The 20,892-nt window shown below is 39.7% G+C and overlaps 2 protein-coding genes across 6 annotated transcripts in view; one reads left to right on the forward strand and one right to left on the reverse strand.

The window, feature by feature from the left end:
* Positions 1 to 19,017, forward strand: part of Ecm2 (extracellular matrix protein 2) — a 33,156-nt gene extending 14,139 nt beyond the window's left edge. For 4 of the 5 annotated variants that reach the window (XM_015506264.2, XM_048800514.1, XM_015506267.2 and 1 more), the window contains 8 exons: positions 1,042 to 1,230; positions 3,352 to 3,900; positions 6,099 to 6,214; positions 7,948 to 8,083; positions 12,110 to 12,267; positions 15,203 to 15,342; positions 16,605 to 16,931; positions 18,752 to 19,017. In XM_015506264.2, the coding sequence (XP_015361750.1) occupies positions 1,042 to 1,230; positions 3,352 to 3,900; positions 6,099 to 6,214; positions 7,948 to 8,083; positions 12,110 to 12,267; positions 15,203 to 15,342; positions 16,605 to 16,931; positions 18,752 to 18,920 (1,784 nt within the window). In that variant the 3' untranslated portion in view covers positions 18,921 to 19,017. The remainder of the gene's footprint in view (positions 1 to 1,041; positions 1,231 to 3,351; positions 3,901 to 6,098; positions 6,215 to 7,947; positions 8,084 to 12,109; positions 12,268 to 15,202; positions 15,343 to 16,604; positions 16,932 to 18,751) is intronic. The other variant, XM_015506269.2, reaches the window with a different exon arrangement.
* The window catches only part of LOC107159670 (centromere protein P), a 227,944-nt gene that overhangs the window by 64,767 nt on the left and 142,285 nt on the right, over positions 1 to 20,892 (reverse strand). The window lies entirely within an intron of this gene.

Consider the following 20,892-nt stretch of genomic DNA (forward strand, 5'->3'; position numbering starts at 1 on the left):
CTGTAAAACAAACTGTTATGAGTTTTGAAAGGGTTTAGCTATAGTGCTTATAAAATTAGGGGGGAAAATCATGTTTATTTTTTTCCAGAGTGAATAGATGGGTGAGATTAGTTTATTTGCAAGTATCAAAATGAGAGATAGATAGGTCCTGAATGGGCTGAGACAGTGGCAGGGGTTGGGTAAAGAGGAGACCAGTGAGAGCTTATCTAGGGGTAGAATTTGAGGACAGTGGCTCAGATGGAGGAGAGGCATAAGCAATGATACCTGGGGTGGAAAGAAAATATTCCTTAATATTCTCTATTACAGCTAGCTGATACAGGGTTGCAGATAAGTGGACAAGCATAGGTTCAGAAGTGAATATACTAAAAACCACTGCACTGTGCACTTTAAAAGGGCAACTATTATGGTATGCAAATTTTATTTGAACAATAAAAGAACTGGAAAAGAGACAGCTGCAATATCTTACTGAGATGTCCACAGAAACAGGCTGTCTGTTTCACCTTTTCTGTGTTTATATCCACAAGCATGGGATGTGGGTGGTTACTGGCGCTGTTCCAGCTCTCTGGGGATGCCATAGAACTGCACTGCTTCCCCCTCTGAAGTTAGATATAGCCACACAATTTGCTTTGGCCAGTACGATTAGACACTTGGAACTCAAGTGTGATTTTCAACCTCTTTCTTATCACTGTGGCAATCTGGGAAGCCTGCTTGTTGTCAAATTGAACAAGAAACAACTGAGATTTAGAGGTTGTTCCTTCTGTTGTGTAACTTAGCCTATCCTGAAAGACAGGCTGAATGTGTGGTTCACAGTCAAGTTACCATAGGGAGATCATTTTCAGAGGCTTAGTGAAAGCAGCTGAAGAGAGAGCCAGTGAAAAACATTTCAGAGGCCCTTTTTACCCTGTGTACAAATGTTTACCGTGTGCACACAGATTCTGCTCTTGGCCGGTTATATCAGTTTGACTTCACATCGTGCCCTCGTCCATTCACAAATGCTGGTAACTACTTAAGAAATTTAAATGTGTTATTATTCTCTTCTAGGAAAAAAGGGACACTGCTTGGTAAAGGGCATGACTATGTACAACAAAGCTGTATGGTCTCCTGAGCCCTGCACCACCTGTCTCTGCTCAGATGGAAAAGTGCTCTGTGATGAAACCATGTGCCACCCCCAGATGTGCCCCCACACTGTTGTACCTGAAGGGGAATGCTGCCCCGTCTGCACTGATACTGGTATAGAGATTTAGCCAAAACAAAACATCACGTGTGTCTTTAACTTCTACTTGTTTTTATTTTGTCACTACTTTAAGCTGTAAGTGATGATGAACTAGCTATCAGCCTACTTAAAATAAGGCACAGTGCTGATAAACACAGAGTCTTAGGAAGTGTGTAGGCAGGGTATAGAACATCATGACTGTGACTCTATTAGAGTAGGACCAGACTACATTCCACATGTGACTTCTAGCTTTAAACATACAGTGACAGAATTTTTACAGTAGACCATGGGTTATTATGAATTAAGCACTTCGGTCTGATCTGTACAGGCATTATCTCACTTAATCCAACTCACCATGGGTACAGTTATCATTTCAAATGAAGATACTGAAGTCATGAGAACAAAGCTTCAAGTCTCCTGGCTATTCCCAAACACTCCAGGGCAGCACAGGAACCTGCTTCATGGCCTGAGTAATCTCCAGGGAAATACAGGTTTTGTGTGGAGCAGTTTTCTTAGATCCTCACTGACCCCTCTCCAGTGAGGCTGGTACCTAACCATGTAGAGGTCCTTTGGAGGAAGGTCCAGTCCTCTTGTGAGAAAAGCCAAGTCAATGACTTGTAAAAAGAAACAAGCACTTTTTAAATAATTTGAGAGGGAGCGATAGAGACATTTTCTCTTTTCTATAACCCCGACAGAGTGCTCCTACAGAAGCACACAGTTATTCACAAAGTAAGTATCTATAAAAGTCTTGCCAACACGAACTTTAGAATATTTAGGAATTGTATTTTGTTTCACCCTGCCAATTACTTACTAAAACATGCTTTGTGAAAAATGTTAGAAAATAAAAGTGTTTAATGAAAATGATTCCTTGGAGTGAAATACAAGGTCTATAGGGCAAGATCCAGAAATTCTCAGACACTTTTCAAAGGACATGGAGTACTTTTGAAATGTTGTAGTTATTTTGGAAAAATAAACTTGGATATACAGGAAGGATTTTAAATGCTTCAATATGATAGCTTTCACTTCCCTTACTTTTTCCTATTCTCCTTCTACATGCTTTGTTAGAGATGTGAAAAAATAACTGACTTTATAATATATGCTGAATTAATACCACAAGTAATTTTTCCAAGTGATTATATTTTCTGAGTTCTTTTTAGGGGTAGTTTGTATATAGTATTATGTGAAAGAAGAGAGATGATTAATTTATAAATTTTGATGGATGAAAACCTAGGCACGGTGAACTCACTTTTCCTTAGAACTCTTAAGGGTAAGACTGAATCTAAAACCTACATCACGTCTTCTTCACTTCCTGCCAAAGATATAAAACTAAATACAAGTGTAGATCTGTTTGCTATGATCCTTCTCTCACCGTCACGGAATGATGAGCAGCACTCCTGTGCAGATGTCTAACTTAAAACAATACCACTTAGGGCCAGGACATCCTTGATGATAAAACTGATTTATATAGAGTCCAGAAAAGACAGAGAGAACTTTTTCTTTCTTTAATTTGCAGTATTGAGGCTTGAACCCTGGGTCTTGCACATGCTAGGCAAGTTCTCCCTAGCCCCCCAAAAGAGAATTTTCTGTCTATAATTCTGAATTTCAGTGCATCCCATCAGGCCCACGGAGCTAAAAGAAAATTGGATGAAAATAATAATAAATCTATAAATAAAAACTATAAGCAAGTAAAACATGTAAGTTTCACCTTTTAAAATAAATATCTGATAGCAGGCTATAAATTCTTATATTATCAATAGCTCCAATTAATGGAACAGTATCTATTATAAAGGAATCACATCTGATCATATCACAATATCACAACAGCATTACTTTCCACTTTGCATCACGTGGCAATATTATTCCCTCTTCAGTCACCAGATAGTGTTAAATTCTAGCCAAAATAAGTGTTAAGTTATCTAATGTAGAAACTAGTACTAAGACCCATCCCCCCCCCAAAAAATGTATAGATCTTCCAAAACAGAAATAAAATTATGGTTAAATTTTTTCAAGAAAAAATTTCAAAGTGGCACTCAAATATTGGAGGGAATAATATTTACTAACCTCATTTTCATTATGATTTTTTCCTTTTATTAACATCCTCAACTTGCCCCTGCTACCTGCTCTTGCGTGGTCATTAGTCTCCTATTCCCTACTCAGTGGTAAAGCGTTAAATGATAGAAATGAATTTTCTGGTGATTCTTCAGAACAAACAGAACCTACCAATATACTTCATAAGCCACCTCCTCAGGTGGAAATGGACCAAGTATTCAGAAAAGAAGCACTTGAATCTGAGGAGGATGAAGACGTTAAAGAGAATGGGCACCAGGAAGAGATTGCTGGACCCCGAGACCAGGGTACGTTTCACAGTGAGGAGGAAAGCAGGAGACGGAGGAAGCCAAGCCCTGGGGAGGGGAGGCCAGCACACCCATGGCTCTACCATGGAAGGGGGGAGGAGGAGGAGGAAGAGGAGAATGAAGAGGAAGGAGAGGAGGAAGAAGAGGAAGATGCTGTGAGAGGAGATGTGTTCCGCCTGCCCTCCCGGTTCGCCACTGCTGCTCCCCGTAGAGGCAAGCCTCGCCTGCCCAGCAGCTGCTCCCTGTCCTACAGGACCATCAGCTGTGTCCACACAGCCCTCAGCCACATCCCACCACTCACAGCACCAGAGATAACAAGTCTGGAGCTCCTTGGTAAGAGATGTTGACTTGTTTTATTTTGTGCTTTAGATGTAAATGGTGACTCTCACTGCTCAACGCATGTTTTACATTTTAATTTCATCATAGAGACTAATTTCATCACACATGTGTTCTGCGCAGAAGACAGATGCTCACCATAGAACAGCTCAGTTAGGTGGAAAGCAAACTTCAAACCAAATGATGTTTTTCCATGGATCTTTTAAAAAAAGTCACTTTTAATGAGGTATAATTTATGTATGGTAAAACTTATTTTAGTGTCTAGTTCTATAGTTTCAACAAATACATACAGTTATATAAATACCACCATAATTAAGATATAGAATATTTCCATCACTCCTCAAAATTCTTCGTGTCTCTATCTCATTAAAAAAAAACTGATCTGTTTTCTGTCCCCATATCTTTGGCTTTTACAGAATGTCACATAAATGAAATTGCACAGTTTTCAGTCGGGCTTTTTCTTTTCTTTTTCATGGTATTGGGAATTGAACCTAGGTTGTTCTACCACTGAGCTACATCCCCATCCCTTTTTGAGACAGAGTCTCGATAAATTACAGAGACTGGCTTCTAACTTGCAATTCTCCTGCCTCAGCCTTCCAAGTCACAGTGCCCCACTGTGCCTGGCCAGTCCTTCTTTATTGCTGAGCAATGTTTCATTGTATGGATGAACCAGTGGCCAGCTGGGGAACAGCCGGTGTTTCTAGTGGAGTGCTTATATACAAAGTTGCTCTAAACATCCACATACAGATGATTGTATGGACTTGAGTCTTTATTTCTCTGGGGTTATGTCCAGGAGCTGAAGTGCTGAGCAATGTGGCAAATTCACATTTAACTTAGTAAGAAACTGCCCAACTCCAACTGGCCACACCATTTGCCCCAGAAGTGTTGGAGAGTTCCCGAGGCTCCACCACCTGCCAGCACTAGTGTCAGTTATTTCCACTCACTTTAGCCATTTCAGTGGGAATGTGGTATACAGATCTTGCCCAGAGAGCCACCAGACAGGTTCAGAGTGGAAGAACATCAAGACTAGTTGTGAGAGACTGGCTGATGGGACACACTAGGGGTGGTCCTGAGGAATCAGGAGTGAGGGGATCTAATGAGTGTAATTTTTGTGCAGGGACGGCTATCTGCAATAGGACTCTGCTAACACCTTTGACACTGGCAGAGTCCTGTTGCAGATAGCTTCCATAGCCTCCCTGACACAGGCTTTCAACCCACTTTCATATGACCACCTCAAAAATTCCTCTCATGCCCACTAAGGCCCCTCCTCCTGCAGGCTACATGCCAAGTATGGACTGCCCTAAGAAAACCCAATTTGTGAAAGTTCAAAGTCTTGGGAAGGATGAACAACCCATGCTGGACCATCCTATCTAGGTTTTACAAGCAGGTCATCACATGGTTTTTATAGAATGTATTATTTCTGAAGGGTCACTACCATACTTAACTAAATGTCAAAACAAAAACTTATCAACAAAAACTTATCAAACTGAAGTAGAATGAAAACAGAGGATAGCATTAGGTTGAGGGGTGTGGTTTGAGAGATGATCTTCCCAGGCTTTTTTTTTTTCCTTAAGTTTTTTTTGTATTTGTAGATGGACAGAATGCCTTTATTTTATTTGTTTGTTTTTAATGTGGTGTTAAGGATAGAATCCAGTGACTTACATGTGCTAGGCAAGCACTCTGCCACGGAGCTCTAGCCCCAGGAAGCTCCAGCCTCCTTCCCAGGCTTCTTATACAAAGAAGGAAACATGCTTACAGGAAGTTAGTGACTTGCCTGTGATTTCTTGGATAAAAATAGTAACATGTTGCCAGTCCATTTCCAAAACAGAAATGAAAAAATATGAAAAAGAAAAAATCAGTTTCTATATAACCTTGCAGAAACATACTTTTGTTGTAGATGTAGAATGCTACCAATACTATCCAGCAGACTGCACTCTGGCTGTCTTAATCAGAGTCATGTGAAACATGAAGTATTGACCATTATGAACTTTTGAGAGAAAATTCTGATTATGTTGAATTGTCTAGTTATTACTGTGAACATGTATTTGTTTATATATTTTCTGTCCTTGTTCTGCACATTGCTTTCTCCTTCAGATAATCAATAACCATGTACATGCATGCATGCATACACCCCTTACACATGTTAACATGTATGTATGTGCACATGGGCCTAACACAACTGCTGTGTGTCCTAGGGAATTCCATCACCTCCATCCCGGATGAAGCATTTAATGGATTACCGAATTTGGAAAGGCTTGATCTAAGCAAAAATAATATAACCTCTTCAGGAATAGGCCCAAAAGCATTCAAGGTAATCACATGCTCCAATTTGTGAATAACAATCTATGTGGACTTGCACTGGCTGTTGGTGGAGTGGGTAAGGGAGAAAAAGCAAAGTTTTAATTGGTAGTTTTCTTCTACATTAAAAAAAGTTTCCTGGGCTAGGGTTGTGGCTCAGTAGTAGAGCATTTGCCTAGCACAAGTGAGGCACTGAGTTCAATCCTCAACACCACATAAAAATAATTAAAATAAAGGCATTGTGTCCATCTGCAACTAAAGTATTTAAAAAATTTATTTTTTAAAAAATTTCCTCTCTGATGTCCCTAAATCGCATTTAAGTTTCTCTTGAATACAGTTTGTTGGTTTATATATTCATAGTCTTACCCTAAGAACACCAGCAATAACATCAGTGACATAACTAATATTTTGAATTTATGAACTAGTTTCTCCCCAAATAGCTGGAAACATGTTGAAATCCGATCCCTTAGTATATAAAGTATTGTCTAGGAACAAATGAGTGCTCATCTGGAAACTCTATTAACATTTTCAGGTCAGCAAGCTATTGCTTTCTTATTTTTGTGCGTGGGCAAAATCTGATGGAGGATACTTTGGCAGAGTGGGTTCTGGAAAAATAAATGGGTTTAGAACAAATTAGCATGGGACAGGTTGGAAAAGAGGAGGGAAAAAGAAATGATAGGAAATAGTACAGCAAATATTTAAATGGAACAGATTTGAGTAAATTTTTTTTTTTTTTAAAAAAGGAGAAGATCAAGGAATTTCAGGAAAACAAAAAATAGAAGCAAGAGAGGAAAAGGATTTTGTGTATAAATAAAAACTAATTCTCTTTCCTCTGTCTCTCTCTCCCCTTCACTCATTTTCTTCATACCCCCTGCCCTGTGATGCTGGGGTTTGAACCCAGGGCCTTACACATACTAGGCAAGCACTCTATCATTGAGCTGTGTCCCCCCTGCCCCACACATTTCCTATACTTGATCAAGAGATTTCTTGATCAAAGCAAGATTTCTTGCTTTGAGATTTTCTGTGCTGTTCCAAAACTGCTGCAATTTGAATATGATCAATGGAGAAGAGAATTATTCCATGTGGCTTCACTAAAATTTACCCAATTTCAGTACTCTGCTTTTGGAGGTTGCAGGCGAGGTTTGTCCAAGAGGTACGCAACTACAAATGTGGAAACATGCTTTTTCAGAGGTCAGTTGTTTGGGTACCATACATGAATAGCTTGTGACATTTGTTGTGCTTTGTTTTGAAAACTTTTCACAGTAATTAGTGCTATTTTATGACCCCTTTTCTAACATAAATATTACCAGAGTTTGGAAACTGAATTTTATAAATATGTTAAAAAGATAATAATCACTGTCCTGTTAGTATCCACAAAAGATTCACAGTATTGCATGACTTACAAAAAAATTTCTGTCTCTTGCTGTGAAGGTGAACACCTCAGACCTCAACAAAACACAACTGACCCTTTAGATATAGTAGCTTTCTAAAGCTGTAATATGTGTGAGTAGAATACGAGTCATCAAATGCAGCCTGCTGCAAATGCTTGATAATCAATGCTGTTACTTGGCAGGGGAATGGGGTGTGGCCTGGACATCACTGCTTAAGCCTAAGGAAGTGCAGAATTGTAAAACTTAGTCCCTACTTTAAAATAAAGATACAGTAATGTATCTCACCATTATGTGAGATACATTACTGTATAAATTTGACGAGATAAAATGGTAATTTTGAGATCTGCTTTTGTAGCTTTTGAAGAAGTTAACACGTCTGAATATGGATGGAAATAATTTGGTACGAATTCCTTCAGAACTACCATCTACATTAGAAGAACTTAAAATCAATGAGAACAATCTTCAGGCTATTGATGAAGAAAGTTTATCAGGTATTTAACATTTAAGGTTCCTTAGAACCTTTCTTCCATTGTTGTATAGAAATCTGATTTATAGTATTGTCAAATATATAACTAGAAAAAAAATTAGGTCACTTTATCATTTCAGTTGACCATCAGTGGCCACTACTTTTGATTGGTAAAACTTAGCCTTTTTATTTTTAAAATATTTTTAGTTGTATATGGACACAATACCGTTTACTTATTTTTATTTATTTATATAGTGCTAAGGATGAAACCTAGTGCCTCACACATGTGAGGCAAATGGTCTACCACTGAACAACAACTCCAGCCTCTGGTAAACTTAATCTTAAAGTATACTTTAAACTGTCTGTTGTCTTAAATAAATAAATAAAAGTAGCCAGACACAGTGGCACATGGAGGTAATCCTAGTGACTCGGGAGGCTTAGGCATGAGGATCACAAGGTTGAGGCCAGTCTTAGCAATTTAGTGACACTGTCTGGGGGGAAATAAAAGGAAGCGAGCTGGAGCTCGGTGTACAGAGCCCCAGCTTAGATCCCCTGTACCAAAAAGAAAAAAAAAAATTCTCTCATTGATCCCAGGTTCTCATCATTCATAATACAGTAACTCTCTGACAAATCCCTACTATCTGAAGGGCTGCACTAATACCTCCCACAATACTGCATATTTTGGTGCTCTGTTTGGTGTTGAAACCGGAGTCCAATCACACAAGAATTATGTATGAAGCAGGAGTAAGTGGACATAGTATGAGGCTGAAGTGCTGCAGGAATGAAGGCAGTGCACCTCCCGCAGCAACCCTGGCTTTGTTTCTGAGGGTGCGTGGGCCAGTACTAGGGTCTTGCCATGTCCTCACTCCATGGTATGTGGAACCAGGCTGCACAGAGGCCCAGCTTTCTGATGGATGGACTCTGGTGAGGTGCATTTGAACCAGCTGTGATGCTCTGCTGCTTTTTCTGGACTTGGTGAGGTAGCCAAAGTTGGCACAATGGGGCTGTACAGAAGAGGCTTGGTTATACTCTACTTTTCACATACTCTGACACCTTTGGTTAGACGGCATGCTTCCTTAAGACAAAGACTGCTTAAGTTTTCTTTCAATTTCCCATTTAGCCTAACTCCTGAAGTACTCAACACTTGCTGCTAACTTAATTTAAAACATATTTAAATGTAAATGTTGATAAGTCAAGCATTTAAAGGAATAATACCATCCTTCTATTTCCTTCAGCTCCCCCCAAATTTTATAGAAACAAAACACTTCTGGTGATGAGAAAACTAATCATAAGACTTGCCAAATCTGAGGATAATGAAGTTATGGAAATGCTCAATTTCCAGATGGATTTCAGGGTACACATGAAAAACATTAATAAGCACAAATTTTGATGGGCTTTGTCATAAGGAGAAGACATTGGAAAATTTAATTTCTAACTGCTTCGTTAGACTGAAGGGAACATGAAATTTAGACCAAGAATACTGACAGGCTACTTAGGAACGCCACGTGGGTTCACATTTCTAGCATTACTGTCACACGACAAGATAAAACATAAGTCCTTATTTTGAAGGCACTCTCCTATATCCCTGGAACTTCTTCTCAGTGAACTTTTCTCCCTCGCACACTAAAGCTTCTATATTCCCAGTGTTGATGTGTAGTCCAGGGAGAACTGGCTGCCTACCCTATCTCATACTTGAAGCATGGACATGGCATTGATCCCACACAGGTGGCAAGAAAGGAAGCTTTCTGCATTGCTCTTGCCCAGAAAACCTTCTTGTACTTCCTGGGTGGGCTGTATCTTTAACCTACTGTGGTGCTGGATCCATGGATCCAGGTCCTCCCTTGCCCCTGTGAGGCCTGCTGCTCTGGACGGTAGGGCGGGCTGACAATGGGCAGGTGGGCCCAAGCACAGCTCTACCCAGTTCCAAGATGCAGCTGCCTGTGTGAGGGCCCCTTGCTTGGCCTGAGGTGGCTCTTGCTCTCCCAGCATCCCTCTCTGGCATCTTCCCACTTATGGCAGATTATAGTTCCAGAGAAGTGGGGAGGAGAGCAGTCCAGGAATAGAAGACAGCACATAAAAGACATGAAGAGACAGGCTGATTCTAGGTGCTATGACAACTGAGGCAGGCATATGATAAGGGTGCAGGGCAGGTGAACACACGAGGATGAATGTGCCTACCACGTGAGGTGTGGGGAGATCACCGCAGATGTGTGCACACACTGAGGAGAAAGAGAAGGTCAACAATTGAGGGAGAACAATGAAAGGAAGAAGAGGGGCAATGGGAAACTGGGCATGCTTCAGAAACACTCCTGTCTTGACTAGCAACCAGAACGAACAAAGCACCATCACTCAGGTTTCCTGTAGGCCACCATTAACACTGACATGTCACCTTGTCCACAACAGGTCATGGCACCTCACCCAAAACAAAGGTCTTCTTACCTCTGCCTAGTTCCTGCTCACAAATCCCTTTTCAACATCAACCAGAAACGTCCTCTAACTCCATCTTGTTGCTACACACACACACAGTGTTGTGCATTTGCCTGTTTCTCTCAGGAGGTCACGCATGACTGTCAGTCCCCTTGTTACCTACTTTTTAATGGAAAACTTTCACCGTTTAAAATATCTCACCCATGCAAGAGAAATGTTGGCTTATTGGTACCTTTAGTTTTGGAAATAGGAAAATATGAGGAAATATATCCTCTTATTGCAGATTCTTGGCTTCAACTGATCTTGAGCTCCACCACCAGTTTACCATGTGGCTTTTGCCATGCCACCCAGGCCTTTCTCCTGAGCCTAGAGAACGGGAGCCAGACTTGCACCTAGGGAACAAAGGCCTGTTCCAGAGTACTTCTCCCAGAGGACCGACTTTACCCCATTGCCCATAGCCCATTGCAGGGTGAAGCCCCCACCCCCAGCTCACCACTGGGCCCTTCGCCTGAGCGTGTTTCAGTGTACAAGCTTCTCCCACTTTTATCTAAATCTTTTTAACCCCAAATCTTACCACTTCCATCCCACTCGAATCTATACTTCTTTCTCTTCCAGCATTCACTGTCCCTACTCTTGCTGCTGCCTAAATGTAGGAATGGATTGCACAGGACATTTGGTGCAAGACCCATGACAGGAGTTTAACAGGAAAACATCCCTATTCTGGGAATCTTGACCATGCCCTGAATCTCTGACTCAGATTCCTCTGGGTATGTCACTGTTGAGTGGTGTGATCCAGTGCCACATGTCCAATTGACCTGGATGATACCACTCCTGAGGCCACTAGAAACAGTGTAGAAAAGACTTGTTTGTATAAAGGCCTTTCTTGGTAGCTCAATCTGGATGCGTGGAGAATTCTTCCATCATCTTTCTTTCAAAACTTCCATTTGGCTGCACTCTGCGCCAATAAGTGAATAACTACGATGGGAATTCACTGCTCTGCTTTATTTCTAACTCCCTTGCTCAGAGATTTTGAGGGTTTTCCAGGGAAAGAAGGTTGCTTTCTTTTTCCTGGAAAAAGGAATCCTTCATCAACCCTTTACTATCATGCTGCCAATTCATACCTACATGTCTCTGCAAATGCTTCCAATGATCTTACATGACTTTCTACTCCTTGCTCACCTGAATTTCAAATTCCTGCTTGATCAGTGCAGCCTCTGTAGACGACTCTGACTCTCTCCCTGCCTTCTTCCTCCTCCTACCCCCTTTTGCTTCTGTTCCTTATACATATTTGTAATGTATAGCACTAGAGTCATTTCTTTTCTGGACCATGCCTTTTGCCCTGCTTGAATGGTGCATTTGAGATATGTGAAGTACTTTGGAAAGGCGGGGCGGGGGGCAAAGATAAAGAAACTACACACTCTGAATAAACTAAATTTTTCACATGCATGGTATAATACTGGTATTTCTTTTTCCTTTTTTTTTGGGGGGGGGGTGGTGGTGTTAGAGATGGAACCCAGGGCCTTATGCAGGCTAGACAAGCAACTCTCCTGAGCTTATAATTCTAGACCAAACTGCATAGTTTTAAAAATTATTGTAATATCCTGATAACTTTATTTTTTTGTAGACTTAAATCAACTGGTCACCTTAGAATTGGAAGGAAACAATCTCAGTGAAATCAATGTCAATCCTTTAGCTTTTAAATCTTTGAAGAGCCTATCTTATCTGCGTCTGGGAAAAAATAAATTTAGAATTATACCACAGGGTCTTCCTGCTTCTATTGAGGTACCACTATTCTTCTTCTAATGTTTTAAATGTATTATACTTTAAATACAATATACAACAAAACAAACAATAAATCTTAAAAGACTATGGTGATATCCATTAAACTCAGTAGAGTTTTGGTGCTGTATACAGAATTCACTATAACCTGAGCTTCTATGTCCTGAAAAAAGTGAAAAATGATGCTGCTGACAGCTCTTGGAGGGAATGAGGAAGGGGAACTGAGAATATGAATAGAAACCCCAACTTCCAAAAGGTACTCTGAGTCCCAAAACAGCTTAAACTATCCCAAACAAGAACCATGAATTTCAACACAGATGAAGCTCAAAACTCATAGACCTCCTGTCTCCACTCACAAGCAGCAGATAGAATCACAGATACTCAGACTGAATAGCAACCGCAAAGGCTTTGATCATTCCAGCAACTCTATAGCTTAAAATTTTTGATGGATCCCTATCAAAACAGTCTTGTGACCATCTCCAGGCCCAGAGCCCCATCCTCATTTCACCCCTGCAGCACCTCCCCAGCAGTTTCCAGAGGTGCAGTTTCCTTGCTGCTGGTGTTGTGTGTGTGTGTGTGTGTGGGGGGGCGGCTTAGGTCATCTATGGCCAGTTAGTGTCAACACTCCTCATTTCTTAGATTAGGAACACTGGGACCCAGAGTGTCTGTAAACACTGACAGACCCAGCCAGAAGTCAGGTTTCTTATCTGAGCTTCGTTTCTACCACACTGTATGATCATTCCATCAGAACCCAGGATAGAGCTCACCCTGGCAGTGGCTCTAGTGAGCCAGAAAAAGGTCATCTATTGTCACTTCATGGCTACCTCCTTCCCTCTTTCTCATATTTCCAAACTAAGAGATGTTTGGAAATTAGTAGTTACGTAACACTGGAATTTACCGACACTTGGCTTTACATCAGAATTACCTGGGTTCTTAAGATGTATAGATTCTTGGACCTATTTCAGACATTCTAAGTCAGATCCTTTACAGAACAGGGTAGAAATTTAGATTTTTTTTCTTTGAAAGGACTACTGGGGATTGAATCCAGGGTCTTGCACTTGCTAAGCAAGTACTCTACCTCTGAACTACACCCTGGCACTTTTAAAAATTTTGAGACAGGGTCTCATTAAGTTGCCAAGGCTGGACTCAAACTTGGGACCCTCCAACTTCAGCCTCCCAAATTAATTGAGATTATAAGCAGGTGCCAACACACCCTGATAGAATTTTCTTAAGTATCAAAATTTTATATAGATAATCCATGCAATTGGTAAAACACATACAACTTGGATGATATGTAAGAACAATGTGCCCATTCCCATACCTGATCTCATTCTGGCTTCTCTCTCCAAAGAGACCTACCTGGGAGCGCTGGGCATGCAAGCATACAAGTGCAAAGCAAACACCATAAATCCTTCCTAAGTCACTGCTGCATGCCAGCCTCCCCCAATTCCACCCCTGAAGTCTGTCTCACATCATTCTTTCCTATAGCTGTAGTTGTCAGCACAGGAATGGGTATGCCACGACTTAGTTCCTGACTGAGGTATATTTAACTTTTTTAAAATATTTTTTTAGGGGCTGGGGATGTGGCTCAAGCGATAGCGCGCTCGCCTGGCATGCGTGCGGCCCGGGTTCGATCCTCAGCACCACATACAAACAAAGATGTTGTGTCCGCCGAGAACTGAAAAATAAATATTAAAAAATTCTCTTTCTCTCTCTCTCTCTCTCTCTAAAAAAAAGAGTCTATTCACTTTTAAAAAAAAATATATTTTTTTAGTTGTAGATAGACACAATATATTTATTTATTTATTTTTATGTGGTGCTGAGGACCAAACCAGTGCCTCAAATATGCAAGGCAAGTGCTCTACCACTGAACTACAACCTCAACCCTGAATTGTAAACTTTAAAAAACTCATGAGGTGATCCTAATGTACAGACAAGTTTGGGGACCAATGATCTAGTTCACTCTTAATACATATGAAGGTAAAAGTGAAAAGCTGCAAGTTACTTTAATAATACCTGAATTAAATGACAACGGAAAAGTTATCATGATGAAAAGTTACAATGAATACGTAATGCCAATTCTTCTGAATTCTGTTGAAAACAAGAATTTTACAATTCATATCCTTTAGCTAAAAACTCCTTCAATGCCAACTAATTTATCTTGAAGACAGCTAGCTATTAAAAATTTACTAATTGGGGTCTGAGGATATGCACAAGGCCATGGGTTCAATTCCCAGCACCACACACACACATACACACACACAAAAAAAAAAAAAAAAAAGAAAGAAAGAAAGAAAGAAAAGAAAAAAATTTACAAAGTGTTCTAGCAAACTCTATCAAACTAATAGTTCTAACAACCTCTAGCAAACTTGGCTGGTTCTAAATTAAGGCTCTTAACTAATTAAAATTAACTTTTAATTAAATTAAATTCAAATAAGTCTAAAAACATGAGCCTAAAAAAATTAATTACCACATGGGGTCGTGGGAAGCTGTTCTGGAGGACGAGCCCCTCTTGGGCACCAGCTCTGGACCTTGGGCAAGCATTGCTGTCTCTCTAGGCTCAAGTTCCTAACTAGTGAGTGGAGATAAATAATTTCACCTACTTTCTGGAGCTTTGAAGTACAAATAAGATATTGTGAATCAGTTTTATAAATTAGAAAGTTTTATATAAGAATGTGGCATGCTATATTTTATAACATAGTATGGCTAAAAAATTAAATGAAATTCATTTAATTCCATAATCAGGATAGACAGTACTTTTTATTTTACTAGTTATAAAATAGGACAACTTATAAGTATGAACTCACTTGAAAGAGCAATAAAACTCTTTAGATAACACTAAATAAGAAATCTTCATTAGAATTTTAGTCTCTGAAAGTGAAAATATTTATCAACTAACACAAATGAAAGAAAAATAAGTCTTTTCTCTTAATTATAGGAATTATACTTGGAAAATAACCAAATTGAAGAGATAACTGAAATTTGTTTTAATCAAACCAGAAAGATTAATGTGATTGTACTACGTTATAATAACATAGAAGAAAACAGGATTGCTCCTTTAGCCTGGATCAATCAAGAGTAAGTATATTCTACCTCTTCACTTTCTTAGTGAGCTCTCACCCTACCCCAGGTTTGATTACTCTGTAGAGTTGTTCATGACATGACTAGTATTAGGATCACTACTGCCTACTGGACACCCTATTGCATGCCAAATGCTGAGCTGCTAGCACACAAATGCCACCCTAGCTCTGCCTTCCACACAGGTTGTCAGGAGGTCCTCCTGTACCCCACTGCCTTCTTTTATCCAAACTTTCTCTTTCTTTGGCCTAACAATGGAAGCAGAGAGTAGAATCCATCTTCCTGGACAGGAATCAGCAGGCTCACTGCAGCCCTCAGTGAAGTAAGTAGGAGGCAGCTGGGGTGAGCCTTGGCAGCATGTCACAGATGATCTGGACAGGCTGGGTATGTCCTGGAACAATGTACCACAAGTAGCACAGCCTCTGAAACAAAGGTTGTTCAGAGGTGGAATGGAAAGAAATGAAAAGAGGCCTTTGCTGGTAATTGGAGGGTACCTGATGCCCCTGTGTGTAGAGGAGTCTTCCTTAAGTGAAAAGAGATGGGCAGAAACCCCAAAAGACTCAGGTGAGGCTCCTGGTACAAGCCAGGAATTCAACACATTCCCCAGGTGCTCTAACGAGTAACAACTTCTAGATTCCTCAGTCTTATCCCAAGTTCTAGGTGTGGCACATCATCAAATCAAATGTGAAATGAAAATATGGGGAGAAATACAAAATAAGTAAAAAACAAACAAAAAACCCAAGCAAAAAACTTTCTTGCCCAGGGCTCCTGGATTTCATCTCTCTCTTTTTTTTCTAATTAATTTCTTTTTTTAATATTTATTTTTTAGTTATAGGTGGATACAATATCTTTATTTTATTTTTATGTGGCGCTGAGGATCAAACCCAGTGCACGTGAGGCAAGTGCACTTCCTCTGAGCCAAAATCCCAGCCCTGGATTTCATTTCTGATTCAACAGTTCAACCTTAGAAATATTTCAGGGACATCTTTGGGCCTCCCCATTAACCCAAAGATGTAAATTTCTGGTATGCCCTAGGGAGGCAAATCTATATAGCTAGAAGGCAGTGTGGGTGATGGGAAGAAGATGAGCCTTGCAAACAGACGGACCCATACCAGCACACAGTTACGCTTATGTTTAGGATCATCACTGCAGACTGGTGCTTATAAGAAAACAGCTAGCATCACATTTGGCCCTATCAAAATTCAGAGTTGCTAGTCGCTACTCTGACATTTCCTACCCTGTTCACTTTTTCTTTGCCACAGGAACCTAGAATCCATCGACCTGTCCTACAACAAGCTCTACCACGTGCCTTCCTACCTGCCCAAGTCTCTGCTGCACCTCGTGCTCATAGGGAACCAGATTGAACGGATACCTGGCTATGTGTTTGGTCACATGGAACCAGGCCTGGAATACTTGTACCTGTCATTTAACAGACTCACTGATGATGGTTTGGACCGAGTCTCATTCTATGGGGCATATCATTCTCTGAGAGAGTTATTTCTGGATCACAATGACTTAAAATCTATACCACCTGGGGTGCAAGAGATGAAAGCACTACATTTTCTGAGACTGAACAACAATAAGATTCGGTAAATTTTGGCCTTTTCAAGTATCAATTAAAATTGTGGTTGACAAAATATTTATATCATTAAACTGCCATGACATGAACTTTGGGATTTACCTAAAAAAAGAAAAAAAGGGGTGGATGGGATGGATTAAATGGGGTTGGGTTAAAAAAAAATTGGCAATGCTAATAACTCTTGAAGCAAGGTGATAGGTACATAAGAATTCATTATGTTTTTTCTTTTTTCCACATTTGCAAATTTTTATAGTATTATTGAATATTATTACACAATACTTTAGAACATTGAGGACAGGTTCAAATAAGGTTGTGAAGTAATAAACAGACTATGCTACTACATATGAAATTTGAAAGAAACTTATCTGCATAGCATAAACAAATATATGCTAAAATTAAAATACATTCTATCTAGATTTTTCTGAAGGCAAAAAGTTTTTTTCTGAAGGAAAAATTCTGAATGAATTTACTGAGACTCAACTTTGTTCGCTTTTAGGGATATATATATATATATATATTTTGCATATTTTAAGAAATTACCTGTCCCTAGATAGCACAACTAAGTTAAGAATTAAGCTGGACATTTTGTGAATGTGATCTTTACCATTGGCAATGAGGAAGAGGGAAACCTAAGCTCTCTCAGAATTATGCCCCTTTCCCCTTCCCTATTTCTAAAATTCCAAACTAAATGCCTAAAAAACAAAGTAAAAGAAAGGTTTAAGAATTTTTAGAAGTACGGGAGGAAGTGGCGAGTGAGGAAGGCTTTGTTAAAATTCAGCTTCAAACTTTGGGGGCCAAATAATTTTAGAGGTTATGCATCAGGAGACATAATGTATTTGTCTCACTGTTAGTGATTCTAAAATTTATCAGGGGATTTATGTGGTCACAGCCTGGGGACTCTTAGCACAAACTTTCCTCTCATCATTGAACCAATGGTTTCATTCAGAGAAGGTTATTGCTTGAATCTATTATTTCATTAGAGGTAATGAAACTATGAATTTCTATTTTTACCATTCTTTCCATGCTTATTAGCTGGAATCCCTCTCTAAAGAAATTTTGCTCATCAACTAGGACTGTTTTGCTACTCTGAAAGGATGGACAAACACTCAATTCTTTCCTTTACAATGCCAGTCAGAATAAGTTAATGCCTACGGTATTCTACTTTAATATTTTGTTTTGGGATGCCCTCTTTCCCTGGAGAATGAACACATGCATGAAGTCCATATGGTAAGCCAGAGACTGGAGAAGGGCCAGTCAGACTTTTTTTTTTAGTTGTTGACGGACCTTTATTTATTTATTTATATGTGGTGCTGAGAATGGAACCCAGTGCCTCACACATGCAAGGCAAGCACTGTGCCACTGAGCCACAACCCCAGCCCAGTCGAGGACTTTCTAAAACCCAATATATGGGAATTAATGCCCTTCAAAAGAGCTGCATTAATTCCTGGCAAGGGCAATGCTCCCAATGATCCCACCAGCTTCTCAAATTGCTACCCAGGGGACCAATCCTCCAGGAAATGATTCCTTGGGGGGACAAAGCACTTCAAAATCTTAACACAGTGCTTCTGGTTTTCAAATCACAGATAGGAAGATTTCCCCCACTTGCAGGGTGTTATCATGCTGCATTCAAATGTATTTATAGCTTCATTTTTCACATTTCAATCTTTAATATAGTTGGAATATATTCTGGTTTATGATATGAGAAAAGGATCCAACTTTATTTTAAGAACAAAAGCATTTTTTTAAACAAATGTAAAATTTCAACTCCTAAATCATGAAGGCAGATTATTACTTGGACCATTTATGATTTGCACATCTATTTTTCCTTAGGAATATTCTTCCGGAACAACTTTGCAACGCTGAAGAGGACAGTGACTCAACTCTGGAACATCTTCATCTTGAAAACAACTATATTAAAGTTAGAGAAATATCACCCTATGCATTTTCATGCATAAGATCATATTCAAGTGTTGTTCTCAAACCACAAAACATTAAGTAATTCCAAGATTTCTTGTGACATTTATAAATTTTACTCATGTATTTGTTGTAGTAGCATTTGTCATTAATAAGAAATATAATCCTCATGTTATACTCAATATCATTATGCTGTCAATTGATTTGCCAATCCACAGATGAACAACCAAATATACATAATGCAAAGGGTGTAGTCTTCCAGCTTTAAGGAAGGTGAAAACCCTCAGTTTCCCACCTCTAGAAAAAAGCCACATCGCTAAAATATAACGTTATATATGCCTAGCTAGACCAGGAGAGTCTGGAACAAATAAGGATCCAACAATGGTTGATCTAACTCCTGCTGTTAGCTGAGAACTCCTCAAGTCCCTTTAAAAATTATGCATGTTATGATTTAAGACAAAGAAACACACTCCCAGGAAAAAAAGAAAAAACAGAATTTATGAATTATTATTCTGTTAAAATAATGATTTGTTAATTTCTGTAAGATCCCATGCTATAATTACTGGTAAAAATATATCTCACTATTGGGTTAGCTTTAGTTCTTCTATTAATTATATGTGTGAATTTAAAACACTATTGTAATGGTAACTTCTCGGTTTAGATAACTGCACGGTGGTTATGTACATAGTTAGCATTAAGGAAAGATAGTTGAAGGGTACATATGAACTCTATACTATCTCTGAAAGTTTTGTAAGTCTAAATTTATTTTTTAAAGATAAAAAAATAGTACTTTCAGATCATCTTCATTATTCTTCATTCAAGATCAAAAGATTATGGAAAGCAGTAGAGTTTGTTAAAAATATAAATTATTTTTGACTATACTCTTATTAAATGTAAATCTAATACATGTACTTTCTTTTTTTAAATATTTATTCTTAAGCTTTAGGTGGATACAATATCTTTATTTTACATTTATGTTGTGCTGAGGATCGAACTCGGTGCCTTGTGCATGCTAGGCGAGTGCTCTATCACTGAGCCACAACCCCAACCCACATGTACTTTCGAAAACCTTTGCTCCACTAATCAAAGTTAGCACCTATGACTTTTGCTCTAATCTACTGAAATGTATTCAGTTCAACTAAACCCAACTAAAGTAGTGTTTTCATTTACCATACCTACCCAAACCACATATTAAAGTTTTCATTCCACAATGACCTTTTATCTTTGCATTGCTAAAATAACACAGAGAGTTTACCCTAGGTCTTCTCAAAGGAGTCACCGTGATTCGGTGGCCTTGGCTGGCTCCTTGTAAATTTCTCTAAAGGGTTTTGGCTGAAAAAGAGCCACTTAGAAGGTGCACACCCATCTTTTTAAAAGGGCGGCGGCGTTCTCCCTGATGTGTGCATTTCCACATTTTCAAAAGCCATTTCCTCTACCCTGAATCAGCTATGATTAGCAAAGACCTGAATGACGGTCCACCCCAGACGTACATCCCCACTGAGACTAGTTGCAGTGCATGAGAAGAACTGGGATTGCCCAGCACTCATCAGGCACTCTGAAGACCTGGAAGTGACAAAGAAGGCCTTTCTGGATACAGATTCTGTCTTCCACACTCAGCTCCCATAGCAGCCCAAGGTATGTACCTAACTGCGACCGACTGGCAGAACAGGCCCAGGGGTCCGCGGGCATGGTAGACACGTCACACCAATTGGAGGAGGGGCAAAGCAGAGCCGCTGCCGGCGCCTGCAAAGTAGGCAGACCTGCGACCGACTGGCAGCACAGGCCCAGCGTTCCGTCAGCGTGGTAGACAGATCACCCCAATTGGAGGAGGGGCACAGTCACCGCCTGCCCCTGCAAGGGAGACTTTTCAACTATACAAGAGCAATATAAATATAGAGGGGGAAAATTTCAAAAACACAACAGTTTCACCAAGCAGAAAGAAACGCGAGCAGTATGAAAAGACAAGGAAAGAAAGGACCACAAGCAATGCAGGTCAACTCAACTTTAGAAGAGGTAATAGCTGCAGCAGATGGAATGTCAGATAAAGAATTCAGGAT

This window comes from Marmota marmota, unplaced genomic scaffold (genome assembly GCF_001458135.2).
Source record: "Marmota marmota marmota unplaced genomic scaffold, marMar, whole genome shotgun sequence".
NCBI lineage: Eukaryota > Metazoa > Chordata > Mammalia > Rodentia > Sciuridae > Marmota > Marmota marmota.